Source organism: Pantherophis guttatus, chromosome 4 (genome assembly GCF_059756535.1).
Source record: "Pantherophis guttatus breed Tessera chromosome 4, ASM5975653v1, whole genome shotgun sequence".
Taxonomy (NCBI): domain Eukaryota; kingdom Metazoa; phylum Chordata; class Lepidosauria; order Squamata; family Colubridae; genus Pantherophis; species Pantherophis guttatus.
Genome location: NC_142066.1, coordinates 156,391,767 through 156,416,166, shown reverse-complemented (window position 1 = coordinate 156,416,166; position 24,400 = coordinate 156,391,767). Strand labels below are relative to the sequence as shown.

Genomic DNA, 24,400 nt, shown 5'->3' with positions numbered 1-24,400 from the left:
TCGTGACCTTGTTTATGCAATACATCAGATAAAAAAAATGTGGACACAATTTGAGATAAGTACAAAAGGACCTGATGTATAAGTGACATTTTGTTCTGGAGGCGTTTTTTGCACTGTGGGAATGAAAGAGGAGGAAAAGAGGAATAATTATACAGAAGGGAGCGAGGGAGGAACAACTGAGTGTAAGGAAAAAGTAAGTAAGTATGGAAGGAAGGAAGGAAGGAAGAACTAAGTGTAAGAAAAAAAATCAAAAAAAAGAAAAAAGAGGGAGGAACTGAGTAAGAAAAAGAAGGAAAGAGTAAGAAGGAAAGGAAGGAGACAAATAAAAGGAAGAAAGGAAGGAGAAAGACAGGAAGGAAGAAAAGGTTACGGAAGAAACAGTGTAAAAAAAGATTTGAGTATAAGGAGAAAAAAGGAAAGGAAGGAAAAGCAGAACTGAGTGCAAGAAAAAGAAAGACAAGAGTAAGAACGAAGGAAGAAGAAAAAGGTGGGGAGAGAAAGAAAGAAGGAGGGGCAATAGCCCTTAGACTTATATTCCACTTCATAGTGCTTTTACAGCCCTCTCTAAGCAGTTTATAGAGTCAGCCTATTGCCCCCCCAACAATCTGGGTCCTCATTTTACCCATCATGGAAGGACGGAAGGCTGAGTCAACCTTCAGCTTGGTGAGATTTGAACTGCCAAATTGCAGGCAGCCTGCAGAAGTAGCAGAAGTAGCCTGCAGGACTGCATTCTAACCATTGCACCATGGAAGGAAGGAAGGAAGGAAGGAGGGAAGGAAGGAAAAAAAATTGGACAGAGGGAGGGAAGGCAATTCCAGTTGAAGTCCACCCATCTTAAGGTTGCGTAACCATGTTTTACACACAAACTTTTCACCCTGCGGCATTTTCAGCCCCAGCTCAAGAGCGACCGATTGAAAAGACCAGAGAAACCAAGAACGTTTAATTCATTTATTATCTCTTTTTTTTTTCTCAATGTGCAATTTTATCAAGATCTGGCAAAACACTTGGGGCCGGGGGGGGGGGGGGTATCTGAGTCCACTTCAGCTCAGGGTTAAAACAGGCCCCCGCTAGGAAAAGTGGACATTTAAATGGGCTACAGCTAAGAGGAAGACCAGGTCCCAGCCGGTCCCCATTGAGAAGGAAGCCTCTACAGAGTTGGGGTGCTTCCTACAGACACCCCGAAAGGGACATCCTACGAGTAGTTTTGAGCCCTTATGGCATATGGACTAGTTACGCTTAGCCGTAGTGTACGAAGCTTGTATCTTATAACTATGTTCAGGGATGAAATGTGGGTTTTCTCGCAGACGTTTCATGACCCAACTATATAACATCATCAGCGCTAGAAGGAAGGAAGGTTTGCAGAGAAGAGGACGACGACTGTAGGGTCTTTGGTGTTCTCTGAACTTGGGGAATTTCTTGCAGACGTTTCAAAACAATCCCCCTCTTCCTCCTCTCCACATATCCCTCCCTTCCAGCACTGATGATGTTACCTAGTTTGTTCATGAAATGTCTTAGAACAATACAACCAAGTTGAGAGAGCACCAAGGATTCCAGTCGTCCTCCTCCCCTCCTTTCTTCTCATGCAATTCCTTCTAGCCCTGATGATGTTACCTAGTTGGGTCGTGAAATGTCTGCAAGAAAACCACCCGAGCTCAGAGGACACCATGGGATCATTCCTAAAATGTACACTAAATTTTGTGCTGTCCTTTTTTTTTTTTAAAGGAAGGGACACCCTTCCTCCGAGCAACTGTTGTGGGTTAACACATGGAGATTTAGTCTGTTTGTTTGAAGGGCCGCCTCCTCCGATCTCCAAGTGGTCCTCTTTCCTTTCCCCACACTCATTAGCTTGAGCAGTCTCCATGTTCGCCCATCACATCTGATCAAGGAGGAAGAGAGAAGGTCGGGTCTCGGAGAAAAGTCCTTTGTTGCTCCAGATCAAGGCTTTTGTTCCTGGGGGTTGGACTAGAAGACCTCCAAGGTCCCTTGTTCTTTGTCCTCCTCGTCTCTTGAATTCACCAGGGGTGGTTCTGCTCCAGGCCTGGAGGCTGCTGAGGAAGATTTCAGGAAATCTCGGTTTAAGAAATTGAAGAAGGAAAAAAACCCCCCGACGACCCTGGCTGATTTCGAAAACGTCTCGAACTCAAAAGCAGAAAGGCAAGGCGAGAAGCAGCCCTTGAAGCTGAGAAAGCGAATATGGCTTAGTAAGAAAAAGTGGACGCTCTTCTCCATCCGTCCAGCTTGAGACAGCTAAGACACGCCACAACCTTCGTCCGATCCCTGAAAAGTTGATAATGCGACGCCTGAGCTGAAAATTCCTAATTGCTTTCTCGCGTTCACGCCACGCCAACCGAGGAGAAAAAAAAAAAAATGGCTTCAAGCAACAAATATGTGACTTTTTTTTTTTTTGCCCTTTCTTTTCTTCTCTGCGTGCTCCCACCTTAAGGCTCTTTTCCGCCGGCCCAAAGAATCAAACGAAGCAAAGGTGCTGGGAATATAAGCTTCTATAGATAGATATATATAGATTTATTCAGAATTAAGCTCGATTCGGCCAGATTTAAAATCAATAAGTAGCGGTAACTCAAGAGGTGCTGTAGTCCTGTTCTGCAGGAAGAGAGTTTTCGGGGAGCAAATGGATTATAACTCCCCCCCACCCTCGAATTTGACTCTTTGCTTTTCAGAGTCTTTGCTTAAGGGGGCTTTCCTACCCTCTCCCCCTTAAATTCTTTAGTTCACCTCCTAAATTCATCTACAACTAGCAGAGTACAGATAGTCCCTTGACTTACAATGGTTTATTTAGTGACCGTCCAAGTGGCTTATGACCGTTTTTCCACATATACGGCTGTTGCAGCATCATGATCAAAATTCAGACGCCTGGCAACTGACCCGTATTTATGACAGTCACAGTTTCCCAGGGTCACTTAATTCCCCTTTTGCGACCTTCGGATGAGCAAAATCAACGGGGAAGCCAGATTCGCTTAACGACCTGATTACTAACTACGAACAGCAGCAGCGAGAAAGGTCGTAAAATGGGCCAAAACTCACTTAACAAGCGTCTGTGGAAATGTTGGGCTCGGCTATGGTCGTAAGCCGAGGACTACCTGTAAAACTTACAAGGGACTCCTTTACTTTTTAGATTATCTAAAAGTCTACCTCTGCGTTGCCCGTTGATCTCCTCAAAATAATAATAATAATTTTTGTGCTGGCAACTTTTAGAAGGGGTGAAAAAAAGAAGAAGAAGATAATATTCACATGCAGCCATCTTGCAAAGGAAAGGCCGTTTGCAAATCAAAAAATGCTCGCCAGGGAGGCTTTCAGAGGAGGGCGGTGTCGATCGCGGCTTTCAGACGGTGCAGGAGAGCCTGCGGGGGAGGCGAGAGGGCCTCGGGTTTCAGCTTCTTGAATTCTTCGTTGGCATTCAAGGAGGCCAAGACTTTTGCGGTCCTTTTCAGGTCGAACACCGCGTGAAGCATCCCCAGGCTGGAGAGGGCGGCCCTGGACGAGCGCTTGGAGGCGTCGTCTTCGGAATGGTGGTGTTCCAGCACGAAAATGCGGTTTTCCGCAATGATCTTCAGAAAGTTGTAGAATTCTTTGTAGTCGATGCCGGTGTAGGACTTCATCAGCACCTGGGGAAGAAGAAGAGAGGCTGAGGCCCAACGCATCGTCCAGAAGGAAAAAAGGACGGTTGAGACATTAACTGTGTCGGATATAAGAAAATTCTCTCACCGGTCGGTACGCTCCCATAGAGAGGGGCTCCTCCGGGTGCCGTCGGCCAAACAATGTCGGCTGGCGGCCCCCAGGGGGAGAGTCTTCTCTGTAGGGGCACCTACGATCTGGAACGAGCTCCCCCCGGAGATACGGAGGATCCTGGATCTACGCACCTTCCGCCGTGCCCTCAAGACCTATTTATTTCAACAGGCTGGTCTGGCCTAACCACTCCCATTCTCTTTTTAATGTAAATTTTAATTTGTTCTTAACCTGGGGTTTTAAATTTGTCTTGGGCTAAATTGATTTAATTCGATTTTACTTCTGCTCTTAAATTTTTATATTCTATGTGTTTTATCTTGTGCCTGTTCACCGCCCTGAGTCCTTCGGGAGTAGGGCGGTATATAAATCAAATCAAATGAAAATGAAAATTCAAAAATAAAATAATAAGTAGGTATATAGGTTAGATATGCATGTAAGTGACGATTCAATTTTGCTCAGGCAGTGGATTGGACTGGATGACCTGCAGGGTCCCTTCCACTCTGTTACTCTGTTAAATTTGTTAAAACATTTTTCTGCTTTTAGTGGGAGAAAAGACATGCTGAAAGTATACCAATATGTAACAATGTTGTGTTAGAATAGATCTTCTTTTGTTTTGAGGCCCATTAGAAAGAGGCCCAGCTATGGGGACATTCCTTAATGCCAAGGCAATAGAGAGAAGAGCCATGCTTACAAAATACTGTATGGGTAGTTATGGGGAGGTATTGATAAAACATGTAATTAGAGAAAGAGATGATGCTGTCTCTGAAGCAGGGTGGATAAAAATCAATGATTTTTTTTTTAAATAAAAAAAAATCAGATTTTTTTTATTTAAATTGGATTTTTTTGATTTTTATTGAATTTATTTTAATAAAAAACTTTTGGGGTAAAAATCTATCGTAAGATAGTTTTCTATTTAAGATACATAAATAATTTAGTTTATTCAGCATGAAACGGAGCTTAGTTCTGTAGCAGGAGGCTGTATATTCTGCAACACTGGGACTATTGGTGAGTCAACAGTGGGTCAAAGGAGTAGCAGAGATGACAGTTGCTCTTTAAAAATTATGATTTAAATCGAGCTGATTTAAATCAAGCCTCTTTACTAGTGATTTAAATCATGATTTAAATCGACTCGATTTAAATCAAATCCACCCTGCTCTGAAGGCTTCCGGGATTAGCCGTGATCGGTCACTGGACGCGATGTAGGAGGGGTGGGGCGGGGTGGGGGGCATCGGGGTAGGGAACTATAAAACGTAATGCTTTTGAAACTTCTGGCTCAAACTCCTTGTTGCGGTCTCTGCTGGGATTGTCACTGCGTTTTTGTATTTACCAGATGAGCTCTTATTTTTGAACTTTCAGACTTACCGTAGCTTGCCAAGTTCTTATCAGTAGCTAACTGCGCATGTCCACATTCCTTCACTTTCTTCTTCTATCTTTTTTTGTTCTCCGGCCAAGAGAGGTGGCCGGGAAAGCTTTGCCAAGATGTAACTAATTAGATTAGTAAGATGTTTTTATTTTCTTTATAACAAATAAATGAGCTTTTCTTAGAAAATATATCTTCGGGTTTATTTTCTTAAGTATACTTCAAGGGAAAAGCCTCGATCCACTTCTCTAAATCAAAGTGCAATTACCCAAAAGCAGAATGGGATTAATTAGCACCCTGATAGGGATACCACCCTATTTTGCAAAATTGATTTTATTATTTTCTTTTGATAAAATCTGTTTTCATCGACCCAAGTGTTTTGTTGGCTGAATTCATTTCCAACAATGGGATGGTTTACAGACTCCGTCGTGTCTTTGCTCAGGCTAAAGCTGAGAGGTGTTCTATACTCATGTTTCACTCAGAAATATCTACCTGTATTTCAGGGACCAGATTCCTGGAGAAATGCGGAAGCTTCCCAGGTGTGGTTTTGTTTTTTGGTTTTTTTTTTATTGAAAAAGTTTTACAAATACATTTTCTCCCCAATTACCCCCCTAACCCTCCCTATCTCCCCCTACCCCTCCCTAACCCTATCAGTAATCTCGCTGCTGTAATCATATACAATATCAACTTTACTTCACCCAATGTGAAACCCTTAACTATGCCCAATAAAAACAATTGTGGAGAAAACTGAATTTTTTTCTTTAAAACATTCTGCATTGTTTTTTTTTTACCTGGCATTGCAGGTGCCAGTCTTCCATGCTCTCTTTCCATTCTTTGATCTCCCGCTGGACGGCGGCGAGTTCGTCCTGTAGGAAGCTCCACATAATGGCCACGTTGCACCCGTTCACCCAGTTGTGGTTGATGGAGATGGTGTCTTCCTGGGAGGAGGCAGGAACAGGAAACGTTTATCCCTCCGACCTCTGGGGGACGAGGGGGAGGGGTGGTGGTGTGGTACTGTTGGGTCTCCTCCTACCCTAAGGGACTGAATTCCTTGAGGGATTAAAATAGGCTCCAGGACGTCTATGGAGATTCTAAGTCATTCAGGTCATTGTTGTCCCAAAGGTGTTTTTTCCAAGAGGCAACTGGACATTCTGGTTTTTTCTTTTGAAGATGTTTCGCTTCTTGTCTAAGAAGCTTCTTCAGCTCTGACTGGATGGTGGGGAATGGAAGGATTTGTACTCCTTGCAGACAGCTGGTCATTTGCGTCCTTGATGGTTGTTGAGGCCACTTGGAGGTTTGTCTGTGTCCTCAGGGTCACCTGAGTGGTGCCTGGTGGTGCAGTGGACTAAACTACTGTTAAAGTAGCATTTAGCTGCCAGTTGCCTGCAATTAGTGCGAGTTCAAATCTCACCAGGCTCAAGGTTGACTCAGCCTTCCATCCTTCCGAGGTAGGTAAAATGAGGACCCGGATTGTGGGGGCAATAAGCTGACTTTGTATAAAAAAAAGAACACTGCTTGGGGGAGGGCGAAAGCCCTACTAAGCAGGTATATACAAAAGTATGAAGGCTATTGCTTAACGCATTGTAAGCCGCCCTGAGTCTCCGGAGAAGGGCGGCATATAAATTGAATTAATAAATAAATAATAAATGGGCATGGAGCCTTCTTGGAACTGCTGAAAGGACTTACGTTGTGGAGTTGTGCTTTCTGCAGGATGTTCAGCAGTTCCAAGAAGGTTCCACACCCATTTGTACCACTCAGGTGACCCTGAGGACACAGACAAACCCCCCAAGTGGCCTCAACAACCATCAAGGATGCAAATGACCAATTATACTCTGCGAGGAGTATAATTCCTTCCATTCCCCCACCATCCAGTCAGAGCTGAAGAAGCTTCTTAGACAAGAAGCGAAACATCCTGCAGAAAGCACAACTCCACAACGCAAGTCCTTTCAGCAGTTCCAAGGAGGCTCCATGCCCATTTGCACCACTCAGGTGAGCCAGAGGACACAGATAAATCTACAAGTGGTCTCAATGACTCTTTAAAAGAATGCAAATGTCCAACTGTCTGCAAGGAGTAGAAATCCTTCCATTCCTCACCATCCAGTCAGAAGCTTCTTGGATGAGAAGCGAAACATCTTCAAGGAAAAACCAGAAAGTCCAGTTGCCTCTTGGAAAAAAGCACCTCTGGGCTCCAGGATGAAAATTCTGTTCAACGGCCCATCAAAAGTCAAATATTTCATCACAGAAAAGGATTAGATAGTTGGTTTAAAAGAGAATTCAACTCACAGACTGTGGATCGGGTCTCTTAAGAAAATAGGGAGTTGGTGGTGGTGGGGGGAAATCAAGCTGGAAATTTAGAACTGAAACTTTGGCATCTAAGGGTGACTTTGGGCCAAATAACAGGAGACAATGAGTTCCAGTCCTGCCTTGGGAATCAGAAGTTGGCTGGATGACGTTGGACCAAGTCTCTCAGACAGTTTCTTGGTGACTCGCCATCTCCTGGTGATTGGAACAAAGTCACCCAGCCAGCTTTCATGCCCAAGGTAGAACTAGAACCAGGGTGGATAAAAATCAATGATTTTTTTAAAAAAATAAAAAAAATCAGATTTTTTTGATTTAAATTGGATTTTTTTTATTTTTATCGAATTTATTTTAATAAAAAACTTTTGGGGTAAAAATCTATCGTAAGATAGTTTTCTATTTAAGATACATAAATAATTTAGTTTATTGAGCATGAAATGGAGCTGAGTTATGTAGCACGAGGCTGTATATTCTGCAACACTGGGACTATCGGTGAGTCAACAGTGGGTCAAAGGAGTAGCAGAGATGTCAGCTGCTCTTTAAAAACTATGATTTAAATCGAGTTGATTTAAATCAAGCCTTTTTACTAGTGATTTAAATCATGATTTAAGTTGTGATTTAAATCAACTCGATTTAAATCAAATCCACTCTGAAACCAAGCCTTGTGAGCTCGGTGCTGACATCTTCCTCTCGGTGGCCCTAGAAGGAAAACGCACGCTACAAAATGTTGGCAGCAGCAGCAGAATCTACTGGGTGTGTGTGTGTGTGTGTGTGTGTTTTTTCCCAAAGCTTGTGGTTTTCGGAAGATTCTCACCAGATTGTAAACCTGATGATGCCAACCGCTCGGGATGAAGACTATCTCGCCGGCTTCCTGTATGATTTCGACCGGAGGGCTGCTCTGAGCGTAGCGGGGATACAGGGAGCCATTCTTCAAGTCGGGAGCGGTGATGTCGAATGGCAGGTGGCCATGGCGGTCTTTCAGAAACTCTTCTTGGCCTGGCGGGAAAACCAGCCATTTCTTTTTGCCGCAGATGTTGGCTGACCAGCTGTAAGAGCGGAAGACGTCGGCGTGGAAGGGCGTCCTGGCAGAAAAGGGAAGAGACAGGCAGGTGAGGAAGAAGGAGGACGACGGACTGAATAAGAGGGAGACTTAACTGTGGTGTCTCAGAAGGTGGACATTGAATTCCACCTTCTAAAGGCAGAGTTGTAGATCCTGCAAAGTAGAAATATCCTGGGCTACTTCGGGACCGCCAGGGCCTCAAGAGACCGGACACTCTTTGTTTTCTAGATGTTTCGGGACTAGTACAGTAGATAGTGTAGCTCAAGCTTGGCCACCTGAATATGAGTGGACTTCAACTCATCAAAATTCCCCAGCCAGCATACTGGGAATTGTTGAGGTTGGGAAATAGCGATCTAGTGCAATTTTCTGAGATCTGAATGGCGGGGCGGGGGGACAGGAGGAGGAGGGAGGGAGGAGAAGATAGAAAATGAGAAAGAGAAGAAAATGAAAAAGGTAATGAGAACATGAAGGAGGAGGAGAAGATGAAGGAAAAGATGGCGAAAGAGAAGACAGACAAAGAGAAGATGGAAAATGAGAAGATAGATAATGAGGACAAAAAGATGGGACAATGAGGAGGAGAAGATGGAGCTGGAGAAGACAGACAATGAGGAGAAGGTGGTGATGGAACAGGAGAAGATAGACAATGAGAAGGAGAACATGAAGGAGGAGAAGCAGTGAGAAGGAGAAGATAGACAACGAGGAAGAGAAGACAGAGATGGAGATAGAGGAGGAGGAGGAGGAGGGAAAGCTACTTCTATGGTAGGCAGGCTGGTTAATGAATTCTGGGATTTGAAGTCAAGTGGCCAAAGTTGAGAAACCTTGAACCAGTGTTTATCTTCAGGTAGATCAGTGACCTCTGATTCCTTTGAGTGGCCGCACACTTTTCACTCAGAGATGCTGTTGCTGAGTGGATGCAAGTCCTTTGGGGAGTTGTAAACTAGATCTACGTGATGATCAGTGGCGTGAATGAATGAGGATCTCCATGGACACTCAGTTACAGGGTTGATGGGGGCACCATTGGAAGAGGCCTTGAAGGACCAGGCTGGGTGAGAACATCCTGCAGAAAACCTATCTAGGTTCTCGCCAAGAGTCAACCACAACTTGATGGGACATCTCACAGCTATTACAAACAAACATTTCCTCCCCCGAAAAAACTGATTAGGAGTTGGTTCTACCATGAGCCTTTAGGTCCCATGTAGACAAACCGGTAGTCGTCCACAGCGATGGCTTCCCAATATTCATTCAACCAATCAGAGGAGAAATAGATGGGCATGGTGTAGACCTCCTGATCCGGAAATGTCCTTAAAGAGACAAGGATTATGACAGCATTTGAAATCTGCGACGAACCGGAGCGTAACGAAGGGCAGATGGTGGTTTAATAACTTAGGAGGACTATCCAGCCAAACAGATACAGGGAGTCCTCGACTTACGACCACAGTTGAGCCCAATATTTCTGTTGCTAAGCAAGGCAATCATTAAATGAGTTTCGCCACATTTTACAGCCTTTCCAACAACTGATACAGCTGTTAGGGGAAATCACTGCGGTTGTTAAGTTAGTAACACGGTTTTTAATTAAGAATCTGGCTTCCCCATTGACTTTGCTGGCCAGAAGGTCGCAAAAAGGGATCGTGCAACCCCAGGGATGCTGCAACCGTCATAAATACGAGTTGGTTGCCAAGGGTCCGAATTTTGATCACGTGACCTTGGGGATGTTGCCGGAAGCCGACTGGGAAGGACGTAAATGGCGATCATGCAATCCTGGGAGGCTGCAACTGCCTTAAATACCATGCCGTGCACCAAGCTGACGACCTGATGTTGAGAGGATGCTGCACGGGCCGTAAGTGCGAGGACAGGCTGTAAGTCTTTTTTTTTTTTTTTCCCCACGTAGCTTTGAACAGTCACTAAACGAATGGTTGCAAGTCGAGAACTGCCCATACAAGGGTGATACGACACGGAAGAAGGAAGCACGCCTGTGGCAGCACAACACGTGGTGGAACTCAAGAGGAGTGCAAATCGCAGGAGAAAACCAGAAAAATAATAATAATAATAATAATAATAATAAAAACAACGCATTCGACACACTCAGGAGGAGGAAAAACAACAGCACGTGAGTGAGTTCATGACGAGAGGTGCAAATTAAACCCGATTCCTGCAACTTCAGGAGGAAATTCATGCTGTGGGTTCCTGGAGAGAGAGGCGAATGAATTAAAGAGCGTTTCTTCCAGGCAGGTGGCGTCAGGAGCAGGACCACCCAAAAAAAACCCCCATCAACTGAGGGGACGTAGCGGCATGCCGGCAATCTCCGGGCGAGAGCTGTGGCTTACCTTTGCAGATGCCAATCCTTGAGGTAAAGGCAGCCGCGGGAGGAGTGATAGCTTTTTTTAATGTGTTCCTTCCAATAGCTTATGTACTCCTTGAGCTTAAGCTGTTCCTTTGGGTTACAATTGTATTCCTTGACATCGCAGTTGGCCACGGGGACTACAGCCTCGCCTGCAACATAAACTCTTTCAGCCCACTGGGGTCGGATTCTCTCTTTTTTTTTCCTGGCCTCACTCCGGGGATAGGGGGAATGGGGGGGGGGGGAAGGGTCACACTGTGGAGGGATTTGGTCTAGGGGGACCCCAGTGGGGCACGCCTGCGTGACTGCCACCTGGAAAGGCGTTCTCTCCTTTTATGAGTGCTGGGGAGGGGAGGGAGGGAAGGAAAGAGGGAGGGAGGGAAGGAGGAAGGGACAGGAGAGGTGAGAGTAAAGGAGAGAAGGAGAGGAAAGAATAGGGAGAGACAAGGAAATGAGAGGAGGAGAAAGGGAGAAAGGGGAGAGGGAGAAGGAGAGGAAGTCAGGAAAAGGGGAGGTGAGAAGAGAAGGAGAGGGAGAGGAGAAGAAAAGGAGAGGGGAGAGGGAGGAGTGGAGGATGAGAGAGGAAGGAGATAAGAGAGGGAGAATGAGAAGAGTAGAGACAGAGGAGAGGGGGAAGGAGAAAGGGAGGAAGAGAGGAGAGGGACGGAGAGAAGGAAGTGAGAGGGAGAATGAGAAGAGGAGAGACAGAGGAGAGGGGAAAGGAGGAAGAGAGGAGAGGGACGGAGAGAAGGAAGAGAGGAGGATAAGAGAGGAAGGAGATAGAGAGAGAATGAGAAGAAGAGAGACAGAGGAGAGGGGAAGGGAGGAAGAGAGGGATGGAGAGAAGGAAGTGAGAGGGAGAATGAGAAGAGGAGAGACAGAGGAGAGGGGAAAGGAGAAAGGGAGGAGAAAGAGAGGAGAGGGACGGAGAGAAGGAAGAGAGGAGGATGAGAGAGGAAGGAGAGAAGAGAGGGGGAATGAGAACAGTAAGAGACAGAGGAGAGGGGAAAGGAGAGAGGGAAGAGAGAGGGAGGAATAGGAGAGGGAGAGGGACTACCTCCCAGTATTCTCCTGCCAGGGATTCTGGGAGTTGAAGTCCCCACCCCCATCTTAAGGTGTCTAAGGCTTGTTGCTATATATACACTAACTATATCTTAGCTATTCACTCTCCTGGACAGAAGGAGGAGGCCTACTTCTAATTTTATCACTGCCCCTGAAATTGCTGGAGCATCTTCCAGTCGGCCCCAGATTTTCAACCAGGTGGGCAGGGCCTGCGGCCTGTGGCCAAATCAAGAACCGCACACCGCCGCAGCCACTTCCACCACCTCTCAACAAAAAAAAAATAAAAAAATAAAAACAAACCAAGGTTATGGCCGGTTTCAGTTTCAATGAAAAGTCGGCTTACCGAACGTTCGCAGGAGATAATCCAAGTTGGGTTTCCCGTCCGGCGTGACCCATTTCCTCCGGCTGGCCCAGCCCTCCGTGAACTTCGCGGAGAAGACGCAAGGATCGTTGGGGATCAAGTAATCCTTGAAAAAATCCGCGTAAGTGAACGTCTCCGGCTTTTCGATGTAGTCCACATGGTTGTGAGGCTGGCAGGCGGCGCCCCGAGTCAGGCCGCTGTAGTCCCGGAAAAACTTCGTGGCGCACGCAAAAGTCTCCCTGTCCATTCAGGCGGAGGACAGATGGAAGGAGACTAGTCCCTATGAAGTAACTGGACTGGGTTGGCCAGAAGTGTTTTTTTTTTCTTTAGAAAAAAAAAGGGTGTGTGTGTGTCAGGGAGGAGCGCAAATAAATAAATAAAATAAAATCAGGAACGGCGAAAAGGGTAGAAAACAGAGGTCCAATTCCAGACCTTGCTGGAAAATCGTCCCATTGGGCTCGTGCGAGGAAGGGCTCAAATGTTAGTTGCCGTTTGGGCTTTTTGAGGACTAGAACGCTTGAGAGGCGGATCGACAGCACACCAGCTATTTCCAGCTAAGGGGTTTCTTTTCAAAGCCGGAGCAAGGAGCGGGATAATTTGGTTGTCTTTCCTCTCTGGCATTTCATGGAGAGCGGCGGTTAAGGAGAGGGTCTTCCTAGGACCAAGCAACAAAACAGTCATTTTAACACCACCCTGTCAAAGGGTTGGCTTAGGCACACGGAGAGTTTCACAGTCTGGCGGCATGGGGAAGAAAAGGGAATTAAAATTTCTAGGCCAGCTAAATGAACCAACGTCATCCTAGAAATATAGGTAGCCCTCGACCACAATTGAGCCCCATATTTCTGTTGCTAGAGTGGGACATTTGTTAAGGGAATCTTGACCCATTTTTACGACCTTTCTGTCATTGCAGTTGTTAAATTAGTCACACAATTGTTAACTGAATCTGGCTTCCCCATGGATTTTGTTTGTCAGGAGGCCACAAAAGGGGATCAGGTGACCCCGGGACACTGCAACCGTCATAAATGCGAGTCAGCTGCCAAGTGTCAGAATTTTGATCATGTGACTCTGGAGATGTCGCAACAGTCAAGTGTCCTAAGCCACTTTTTTCAGTGCTGTGGTAACTTTGAACTGTTATTAAATGAACTGTTGTAAGTTGAATATATATATATATATTCAAGCACGAAGGAAGAGAACACCAGCCTGAAGATGAACACCAGCCTGGAAGCACGAAGCCGAGAACACCAGCCTGAAGATGACGAATGAGACTTCGTCGAAACGTCGCCAAGACACTTCCAATTTTACGTGGGAGAAGACCCGAATAACCAAAGACATATATATATATAATGTATATATGTATATATGTATGTATATGTGTTGTGTGTATATATATATGTGTGTGTATATATATGTGTGTGTATATGTGTACATGTGTGTATATGTGCACATATATATATATGTGTGTGTGTGTGTGTGTGTGTGTGTTTTTCCTCTAGCCAGGTTTTCCCTACGTAACCAAGGTTTTTCTGCAGCCCCAGCTCAGTAGAATCACATCCACTCGATTCTGGGCTTTTTCCCTTTCTAGCAGCCAGCAAGCTCTTCCTGCTAGGTGGGAGACCTATATAGATCTATTTCCAGCTCGTTTGCTTTCATCAGTAGGCCACACCCACATCTTATGTATCCTCCCTGTAAAGATAGATGTGGGTGTGGCCTACTGATGAAAGCAAATGAGCTGGAAACAGATTTATATAGGTCTCCCACCTAGCAGGAAGAGCTTGCTGGCTGCTAGAAAGGAAAAAAGTCCAGAATCATGTGTGTGTGTGTGTGCGCGTGTGTGTGCGCGTGTGTGTACAGTTAATATCTCGGGTTTCTTCCCATGTAATGGCAAACATATCCCTAGAAGGGTAGCAGCGACATTTCGACAAAATCACATTTGTTATCTTCTGGCTGAAGTTCTTGGTTTGGTTCTTATGGGCAAACTCTTATGGGCAAACACAGTTTGCCCATAAGAACCAAACCAAGAACTTCAGTCAGAAGATGACAAATGTGATTTTGTTGAAACGTCGCTGCTACCCTTCTAGGGATATGTTTGCCATTACACGGGAAGAAACCCGATATATTAACTGTACACACATATATACCCGTGAAAACTTACATAAACATAAACATATATATATATATATATTGTTCTTTTTATTCGTAGGTTTATATGTATAATACTTTTCTAGTCAGGGTTTTTTCCTACGTAGCTCAAGATGTTTGTATAGCCATAGTTGGGTGATTTGAGATATCACCCAACTATGGCTATACAAACATCTTGAGCTACGTAGGAAAAAACCCTGACTAGAAAAGTATTATATATATATATATATATATATATATATATATATATATATATATATATATATATATATATATATATAATGTTTTCTGAGGTTTTCGCGGGGGTTTATATGTAGGTCTTTGGTTATTCGGGTTTTTCCCACGTAAAATTGGAAGTGTCTTGGCGACGTTTCGACGAAGTCTCATTCGTCATCTTCAGGCTGGTGTTTTTGGCTTCATGCTTCTAGGAGCAATGTGTGATCACAGCTGTTTCTTCCTTTTAACTGCTAGTGGGGGTGTGAACTGATTGGGTGGGAGCTTGGCTGTGTTCTGATTGGGTGGAGGTGTGCTCTAATTGGATGGGGGGTTGGCTGTGCTCTGATTGGCTGGGGGTGTGTTCTGTTGGGGTGGGGGCTTGGTTGTGCTCAGGTTGCAGGGGGATTTGAGCTGGTGAGCTGCGTTGCTGTTGTTTGGCTTCGCGTTTGTGGTCGTGCCACATCTTCATGGTGGGTGTCAGTCTGCTTCATGTATGGATTGGAGGGGTTTAAAGTGGCTAATGATGCAGCTGCTGTCTGGCTTCTGGTCCGCGGTTGTGCCTCATCATCGGTGTAGGTTTGAGTCTGCTTTCCACGTGGATGTGTGGTGGTGACATCCTGTGTGGCCCTCTTGAGTGTGGGTCTGGTGTCATTCCTCGTGTTAGGGACTTGTTTGTTAATAAGGGTGGGTTTCCAAATGGCTGGTAGGCGGGAGTATCATCTCGTTTATTCATGCTGTGTGGGCGTTTTTCTATCTCGATGGCTTCTCCGATTATTCTGTCATTAAAGTGTTCAGTTTTGGCAATAGTTCTGGTCTTTTTAAAGTCAATTTCATGTCCTGTGGCTTTAAGGTGTTGGACCAGGGAAGAAGTTGGTTCCTCTTTTCTGACTGAGTTCTTGTGTTCTTCAATGTGTGCATTTATTCTTCTGTTGGTTTGTCCGATGTATGTGGTGGGGCAGGCGGTGCATGGGATTTCATATACTCCTTGATTTTCTAACTCAATTTTGTCTTTGGAGTTTCTTAGGATGGTGGATATTTTTCGGTTTGTGCAGAATGCTGTCTTGATGTTGTGTTTGTGGAGGATCTTGCTGATTCTGTCTGTAGTGCCTTTTATGTATGTGAGGAGGGATTTGCCGTTTTCTTATTCTATCTTGGATTTTAGTGGGGGTTTCTTTTTGGATTAGGTTGGTGATCTTATTTCTTTGGAATCCATTGGATGTTAGTGCGTTAGTGAGAGTGTGCAGTTCGGTTTTTAGGTGTTGTTCGTCAGCTAAGCGTTTTGTTCTGGAGATGAGTGTCTTGGCTACGGAGTTGATCTGTGCTGGGTGGTGGTGTGAGAGTGCGTGCAGATAGCGGTTTGTGTGTGTTTTCTTCTGGTAGATGGTGTGTCCTAGGGAGCCATTGGATTTCCTGTAGACTAAGACATCCAGGAAGGGAAGTTGGTTGTTAGCTTCTGTTTCCATGGTGAACTGCACTTTGGGGTGTAAGCTGTTGAGGTCTGTGAGGAAGTTGTCCAGTTTTTCTTTCCCGTGTGACCAGATTATGAAGGTGTCGTCTACGTATCTGAGCCAGAGTTTTGGTTTGTGATCAGATTTTTCTAGAGCTTGGGTGTCAAAGTGTTCCATGTAGAGGTTTGCAATGACAGGTGAGAGGGGTAATCCCATGGGTGCTCCTTCTATTTGTTTGTATTTTTGTCCGTTATAGATGAAGTATGTGTTGGATATGCAGTGGTTGGTCAGATCTAGGATGTGCTTGGGGGGGTTATAGGCTTCTTTGATTGGCACTTGGGTGAAGAGGGATATGACATCGAAGTTTACGAGTAGGTCGCTGGGCTGTAAGTTTTATTTCTTTATCATCTCTATGAACTGGAATGAGTTTTTTACGTGTGAGGTAATGGATTCTGCGTAGGGCTGTAGTTGTTTGGCGAGAAATTTGGCTAGGTTTTGTAGAGGTGAGCCTAATGGAGCTGACTATGGGTCTAAGTGGGGTTCCTTCTTTGTGTATCTTGGGGAGACCATAGAGCTTGGGGCATCTGGATGATTTCTCTTTGGGAATGATCCTTTGCTGGATCTCTTCGCTGATGGGGGAGGCTTTTATTTTGGATCTAGTGGTTTTTTCCAGGTAGGTGGTGGGGTCTGTGTTTAGGGGTTTGTATGTGGCCAAACAACAGCAACACAGTTCACCAGCTCAAATCCCCCTGCAACTCAGACTAACCCGAGCACAACCAAGCCCCCACCCCGACAGAACACACCCCTATCCAATCAGAGCACAGCCAACCCCCCATCCAATCAGAGCACAGACAAGCCCCCAACCAATCAGAACACACCTCCGCCCAATCAGAACACAGCCAAGCTCCCACCCAATCAGTTCACACCTCCACTAGCAGTTAAAAGGAAGAAACAGCTGTGATCACACATTGCTCCTAGAAGCATGAAGCCGAAAACACCAGCCTGAAGATGACGAATGAGACTTCGTCGAAATGTCGCCAAGACACTTCCAATTTTACGCGGGAGAAAACCCGAATAACCAAAGACTTACACATAAATATTATATATATACACATACACACATAGTATTGATTATTAGATGTAATTTTAAATTTTATTAATTATAAAATTTAGCTATTTATTAAATTATTTCCTGAATTTATTTATCACCCTGAATGTATTTACACCCTGAATTAAGGGTTTACAGGGTTGTAAAAACAGTATATTAAATGTGTATAATGCCCACCAGTGGTGGGATTCAAAATTTTTTACTAATGGTTCTGTGGGTGTGGTGTGGTGGGCATGGCTTGGTGGATGTGGCAGGGGAAGGATACTGCAAAATCCCCATTTCCTCACGATCAGCTGGGACTTGGGAGGCAGAGAATAGATGGGGGCGGGGCCAGCCAGAGATGATATTTACCGGTTCTCCAAACTACTCAAAATTTCCGCTACCGGTTCTCCAGAACTGGTCAGAACCTGTTGAAACCCACCTCTGATGCCCATCTTTCTACTAACTGACTCCATAAAAACTTTTATTATAAATAATTTTATTTTAAACATGATCCTTTTAATTAGATTTATCTGCCGTCCATCTCACCCCGATTAAAAATAAGAAGCAATTAATATGAGAAAAGGAAATGAAAAAAATAAGGGCAAAGACAAAAATGCAGAGGGGGGAAAAAAGGAAAATAATCTGTAAACTGTCCAGTCGCCTCACATGTAATCTTCATTTTATGACCATAATTTCAATGGTAAATCATGACAGTTATAAAGTGGGTCACTGTGTCACCACACCTCATTTTATGACCATAAAGCAAACACAGCAGTCATTAAGGAAAGCTGTTGTTTGCTATGGGGCATTTTTTCCAGGAAATTTCAAGTATAGGTAATCCTCGATTTATGACTACAACTGAGCCCAAAATTTATCTTGATAAGCGAGATATTTGTTCAGTGAGTTTTGTCCATTTTATGACCTTTCTTGCCATGGCTGAATCACTGCCGCTGTTAAGTTAGTAAAATGGTTGTTAAGTGAATCCAGCTTCACCATTGACTTTGTCAGAAGGTCACAAAAGGGGATTGTGTGACCCTGGGACACTGCGACTGTCATAGGTATGAGTCAGTTGCCAACTGTCTGAATTCTGATGAGGTGACCAGGGAGATGCTGCAATGGTCATAAGTGTGAAAAAGTATCCTAAGTCATTTTTTTCAGTGCCATTGTAACAAAAGTTACTAAATGGTCACTAAATGAACTGTTGTAAGTGGAGGATTACCTAAATGTCAGTTTCCGGCAAAAATGTCATAAATTACCATTACATAACTGCGGGATGCTGCAAATGGCTGCAATGAGTGCCAAATGCCCAAAATGTGATCATGTGACCAGGGAGTTTTCATGGGTCAACATGGGTCGTAAGTAGATTTTTTGGAGTCTGTCGTAACTTCAAATGGCTTCTAAGCACCTGGTCGTAAGTTGAGGACTACCTAAATAGGTCAAGATTGTACAGATCCCTCATTATATTTAGATGAAACAGATGGAAATGGGACGCCTGCAGGGATGAAGGCTTATCCTGAGCAAAGTGCCTGTCATTTTTTTCTTAAAAGCAACTCTTGAGAATCTCAAAAAGGAGAATTCAGATGTGTCACTCAATGCAAGATGCTTTCCTCAAAGGAGTAGAGAAAAATCATTCTGTTCCCTTACGTGCGGAAGAATTGCTGCAAACTGCAAATGCAGCAAAAGTAAGGTTTTACATTTAGGGAAGAAAAAACAAATGCATATACAGAACAGGTGGTACCTGGCTCAATAGCAGTAACTGCGAGAGGAATCCTGGAGTGCTAGTAGACAATCACTTAAAGATGAGCCAGAAGCGTGCGGCTTCAGCCACAAAGACCAACGCAATCCTAGGCTGCATTAACAGAGGGATAGAATCAAGATCACGTGAAGTGTTAGCACCACTTTATAAGGCCACACTTGGAATCCTGCATTCAGTTTTGGTTGCCACGATGGAGGAAAAAATGTTGAAGACATTGTGCAGAGTACAGAGAACTCTGCACCAGGGTGGATTTGATTTAAATCGAGTTGATTTAAATCACTAGTAAAAAAGCTTGATTTAAATCAACTCGATTTAAATCATAATTTTTAAAGAGCAACTGTCATCTCTGCTACTCCTTTGACCCACTGTTGACTCACCGATAGTCCCAGTGTTGCAGAATATACAGCCTCATGCTACATAACTAAGCTCCATTTCACGCTGAATAAACTAAATTATTTATGTATCTTAAATAGAAAACTATCTTACGATAGATTTTTACCCCAAAAGTTTTTATTAAAATAAACTCGATAAAAATAAAAAAAATCCAATTTAAATAAAAAAAATCTGATTTTTTTGATTTTTTTTTAAAAAAAATCATTTTTATCCACCCTGCTCTGCACTCAGAAAGAGTGCAGTGAACAGCAACAAAGATGATTAGGGGACTGGAGGTGGTTGCTGGAATTGGGTGTGTCTGGTTTAGTGAAGAGAAGGACTAGGTGTGATATGATAACAGTCTTCCAATATTTGAGGGGCTCCTACAAAGAAGAGAAACCTATTCTCCAATGCACCTGAGGGCAGGACAAGAAGCAAAGAATGGAAACTAATCAAGGAGAGAAGCAACCTGGAACTATGGAGAAATTTCCTAACATTGAGAACAATTAATCACTGGAAGAACTTGACTCCAGAAATTGTAAATACTCCAACACTGGAAGTTTTTAAGCAGAGATCGGAGAGCCGTTTGTCTAAAATGGTACATGGTCTCCTGCTTGAGCAGATCTTTAAATTTTTATTTCTGATGTACCATGTTCCTGGTTTGAGTGCTTCTCATTCCACAATGTGTAGATGTTTTGAAAAAAAAGAAGATAATAACTTGTCCCAGAGCCAAACAATGCCCGGTTTGTCTGCAAGATTAATTGAACTAACTATTGCTGGCACATTTGCTTTGCAAGCAGTGACCTCAAACTGTCAATCATAGGAACGCAAGTTCCATAAATCCAAAGTAGAGCGGATTTGTCCTGAAATGAACAGCCAACCTTACGCCTGAAAATGAACAGTGGGAATACACAAAAAATGACACACACACACACACACACACACACACAGCCACTGCCAATTTGCTGGCCTCATTGTAAGTGTCATTCCAGCAGGGTGGCATAACCATGAAAAATTAGAATTAATCACAGTAATTGCAAAATGACCCCAAGTCATCCCTTCTTCGGACAGATGCTGAGACTTTTAAATTCTTTTATAATGGCAGAATTATAATACGTCCATTTCCATCTGTTTCATCTAAATAAAATAAGGGATCTGTACAATCTTGAGGTCTTCATCAGCCTTCCCATTCAGATAGTCCTCAACTTACAACGGGGTTTTTGAAGTTACGACCCTGAAAAAAAAGTACTTATGACCCACATTTAAAGTTACAATGAACTCCCCCCAGTCACATGATCCCATTTTGGGCATCTGGCACTCATTACAGCCATTTGCAGCACCCATCAGTCACGTGATGCTAATTTATGACATTTTTGCCAGAAACTGACATTTACAACAGTTCATTTAGTGACCATTCAAAGTTACAATGGCACTGAAAAAAAGAGACTTACGACCATTGCAGCAGCCTCCATGGTCACATGATCAAAATTCGGACGGTTGGCAACTGGTTCATAGTTGTGACGGTCGGTGTCCCAGGATCAGTTGACCCCCTTTTGCGACTTTCTGACAAGCAAAGTCAATGGGGAAGCCAAATTCACTTAATCATTGTGTGATAACAACTTAACATTCATTTAACAACTGTGGCAAGAAAGGTTGTAAAATGGGGCAAAACTCATTTAACAAACGTTTCATTTAGCAACATAAATCTGGGGCTCAATTGTGATCGTAAGTGGAGAACTATCTGTATTGCATTAGAAAACCTATATACATATTTTTTAATCCTCCTTTTTTAATATACAACTCCAGGTGTGCAAACTTTATTAATACAGTACAGCTATTTCCTATTTTCCCCATCACAACAACCCTGTGAGGTGGATTGGGTTGAGAGAGAAAGGGAGTGGCCCAAATCCACCCATTTGAAACGTGAGCAATTATAATTACCTTCCCAATGTTTCAAATTTTTTTTGTATTTTAATTTTTAACTAAAGGCAAAACCTTTAAGAAGATTATATCAGGAAATAATTATTATTAAATCTTATGCAGAGTTTTTAAAATTTTTACCAGAAACAAGGAAACATCAATCTATAATACTACAGGGTGCAAATCTATAGGTATCTTGCAGGCAAAGGACTTTTGTAGCCTAATTGGCCACAGGGGGTGGAAGATGGGAACTGTAGTCAATTGCTTTCCAGATTTAAGACAGGAGAATTGGAAATCTACTGGCTGAGGGGAGATGGGAATTGTAGTCAATTACTTTCTGGAAGGAGAATTGGAAATCTAATGGCTGAGGGGAGATGGGAATTGTAGTCGATTACTTTCTGGACAGGAGAATTGGAAATCTACTGGCTGAGGGGAGATGGGAATTGTAGTCAATTACTTTCTGGACAGGAGAATTGGAAATCTACTGGCTGAGGGGAGATGGGAATTGTAGTCGATTACTTTCTGGACAGGAGAACTGGAAATCTACTGGCTGAGGGGAGATGGGAATTGTAGTCGATTACTTTCTGGACAGGAGAATTGGAAATCTACTGGCTGAGGGGAGATGGGAATTGTAGTCGATTACTTTCTGGACAGGAGAACTGGAAATCTACTGGCTGAGGGGAGATGGGAATTGTAGTCGATTACTTTCTGGACAGGAGAATTGGAAATCTAATGGCTGAGGGGAGATGGGAATTGTAGTCGATTACTTTCTGGACAGGAGAATTGGAAATCTACTGGCTGAGGGGAGATGGGAATTGTAGTCAATTACTTTCTGGACAGGAGAATTGGAAATCTACTGGCTGAGGGGAGATGGGAATTGTAGTCGATTACTTTCTGGACAGGAGAACTGGAAATCTACTGGCTGAGGGGAGATGGGAATTGTAGTCAATTACTTTCTGGACAGGAGAATTGGAAATCTACTGGCTGAGGGGAGATGGGAATTGTAGTCGATTACTTTCTGGACTGAGGCCATGGGGATTGCAATCTAATGGTTACCAGGAGTGGGAGATGGGAATTGTAGTCCAGTGGTTAGCTTGGGGATAGAGGTTAGCTAAGACGATGGTAGTTGGGAATGGCGGGATCTCTGATGCGAGGTGGGGATGATGGGATCTGTAGTCCAATCCTCCACCTCCAAACGCAGAACGCCTGAAAAGAGGCCCCGCAGCCCCCCCTCATGCCCTTCCTCAGTTTCCCTCCTCCCCATTTCCCCCCTCTTCGTTTTCCTTTCATCCCCCCCCCACCGCCGCCGACCCCTCAACACCCCACCCCAGCACGCGCATGCGCAAACTTCCCCCCCCCACGACTAACCCGGCCGCCGCTGCCGCCTCTTCTTCTTCGGACCCCTCAGAGGACGCGCCCAAACGGCTGCGCATGCGCCGTGAGCCGTCTCGCGGGCGTCCTCCCACCACCCTCCACCGCTCCTCAGGCAGCTCCGTCCCCCGCCCGCGCCTGTGTCTCGCGGCCCCAGCGCCGCGCCTGCGCACGACTTCGCTTGCCGGGGAGGTCGTGGTGGTGTGGGGTGTGGGGGAAGAGGACCCAATCAAACGGCGCGCCGGGCTTGCGCAGGCGCGTGGCGAGCGTCGTGAGGGAGTGAGAGAGAAAAAAGAAAGCGACTCGCGCAATGGCGGATTGACTGCGGCTCTTTCCCGCCGCCTTTCGCGAGCGACCGGTGAGGAGCCTCGATGGGCACGACGGCACTTTCCCGGGGATGTGGGGCGGGTCGGCGTTGCCCTACGGAAGCCCCCTCCCCAATATCTGGCCGTGAGGGCCTCGTCAGGCTCGCGCAAGGGCTGCCGGGAGTTGTAGTCTAAGGGCGGGGGAAGCCGAAGGAGGGAGGGGAGAGGACCAGGCCTTCCTCCCCTTCTCTGTGGGGGAGGGACGGGGGGAGGGGGCGGCAGCTGAGGGTCCTTGGTGGGAGGGGGAGCCCCTGGGAAGCCCAAGGGTTAAGGGGGGGCAGTGAGGTCCCCACCAGGCCCCCTCCCCCTTCCTCACCTGTCCCTTCCCCCTCCTGCCCTCACCCCTCTTGCCCCTCCTCACCTGTCCCCTCCCCAGTCCTGCCTTCTTCCCTCCCTCTTCCTGTCCCCTCCTGCCCCCTCCCCCTCTCCTGCCCCTTCCCTCCTGCCCTCTCCCCCCTCCAGACCCCTCCCCCTCCTGCCCCTCCCCTCTTGCCCCCTCCTCACCTGTCCCCCTCCCCCCCTCCCCCCTCCCCCCTCCTGTCTCCTTCCCTCCCCCCTCCTCTTTCTCTTTCTCTTTATTGAATTTATATACCGCACCTTCTCCCGAGGGACTCAGGGCGGTGTACAGCCAGATAAAAACATACAATACAAACATTAAAAACAATTAAAAGGATATATATTAATTTGGCCCCAATTTAAGATAACAAACCAATTAAAAATTAAAAATATGTTAAAAAATATGTTAAGCCAGCCCAACTTCCTGTCCCCTCCCCTCCTGCCCCCTCCCCCTCTCCTGCCCCTTCCCTCCTGCCCTCTCCCCCCCTCCAGACCCCTCCCCCTCCTGCCCCTCCTCACATTTCCCCTCCCCCTCCCCCCTCCTGCCCCTCCTCACATGTCCCCTCCCCTCCTCCTGCCTTCTCTCCTCCTGCCACCTCCCCCCCTCCAGGCCCCATTGCATAGGGAAGCCCCCCTCCCCCCCTTTACAGGAGCAGTTGATCCCAGATTAATTAGATAATCTTGAACGTCTATCTTGGACAATGGCAAACACCCATCTCGCTTTCTCCCCCATGGACATGTATTCACCCGAACTGGAGAGTCTGTTGCTTCTCTGTGTCTTGTAACATATGTGGGTATCTGCATAATTTTGTACTTACTTACTTACTTATTTATTCTGTCATGTTTATGTAGCATCTTGGAGGTGGTGACCTTTTGAGAGCTGCATGCAACGGAATTTCATTTTAATGCCTGCCAATTAGCGTACGTTCAAACTGACAAAGTTATTATATTATTCTGTTCTGTTCTGTTCTGTTCTGTTCTGTTCTGTTCTTCTATATTCTATGTTCTATTCTATACTATTGTAAGGTCCAATAATAATATGTTTAAGCTCATAAATGCCGAACAAGAAACTTAAACAGAGGCTTGAATAACATTAGCATTTAATCTTGATCAAGCTTAAATGGTTAGCTGTACAAAACACATATAAGATACATGCAGGGAAGA

At 45.0% G+C, this 24,400-nt stretch overlaps 2 protein-coding genes across 10 annotated transcripts in view; one reads left to right on the top strand and one right to left on the bottom strand.

Annotated features, from left to right (window-relative positions):
* Positions 1-934: 934 nt before the first annotated feature.
* Positions 935-22,659, bottom strand: JMJD4 (jumonji domain containing 4). Of its 4 annotated transcripts, XM_087893154.1 has the most exons (8): positions 22,533-22,607; positions 20,696-20,807; positions 12,206-12,878; positions 10,787-10,952; positions 9,638-9,763; positions 8,217-8,484; positions 5,896-6,042; positions 935-3,623 (listed from the first exon to the last, which is right to left on the bottom strand). In XM_087893154.1, the coding sequence occupies exons 3-8, from the start codon at positions 12,468-12,470 to the stop codon at positions 3,312-3,314; spliced, it is 1,284 nt and encodes a 427-aa protein (XP_087749280.1). In that variant the 5' UTR covers positions 12,471-12,878; positions 20,696-20,807; positions 22,533-22,607; the 3' UTR covers positions 935-3,311. The 4 variants fall into 4 exon arrangements, with proteins under 4 accessions (XP_087749280.1, XP_087749279.1, XP_087749278.1 ...); XM_087893153.1 differs by lacking the exon at positions 20,696-20,807 and having other exon boundaries at positions 12,206-12,874; positions 22,533-22,659; XM_087893152.1 differs by lacking the exon at positions 20,696-20,807 and having other exon boundaries at positions 22,533-22,652.
* Positions 22,603-24,400, top strand: part of SNAP47 (synaptosome associated protein 47) — a 27,134-nt gene continuing 25,336 nt past the window's right edge. The window contains exons 1-2 of one of the 6 annotated variants that reach the window (XM_087893146.1): positions 22,603-22,893; positions 24,089-24,157. The gene's annotated coding sequence lies outside the window, so the exon portion shown is untranslated. Of the gene's footprint in view, positions 22,894-23,274; positions 24,027-24,088; positions 24,158-24,400 lie in introns of those variants that run through there. The other 5 variants (XM_060685265.2, XM_087893148.1, XM_087893147.1 and 2 more) reach the window with 5 other exon arrangements.

Excerpts from the sequence above, each read along its gene's own strand:
- JMJD4 (XM_087893153.1), bottom strand. The coding sequence starts at position 12,470 with ATGGACAGGGAGACTTTTGCGTGCGCCACGAAGTTTTTCCGGGACTAC. Across the intron at positions 10,953-12,205 it reads TTATCTCCTGCGAACGTTCG|GCGAGGCTGTAGTCCCCGTG; the intron begins GTAAGCCGACTT and ends TTTATGTTGCAG. Across the intron at positions 6,043-8,216 it reads ATCATCAGGTTTACAATCTG|GAAGACACCATCTCCATCAA; the intron begins GTGAGAATCTTC and ends GCCTCCTCCCAG.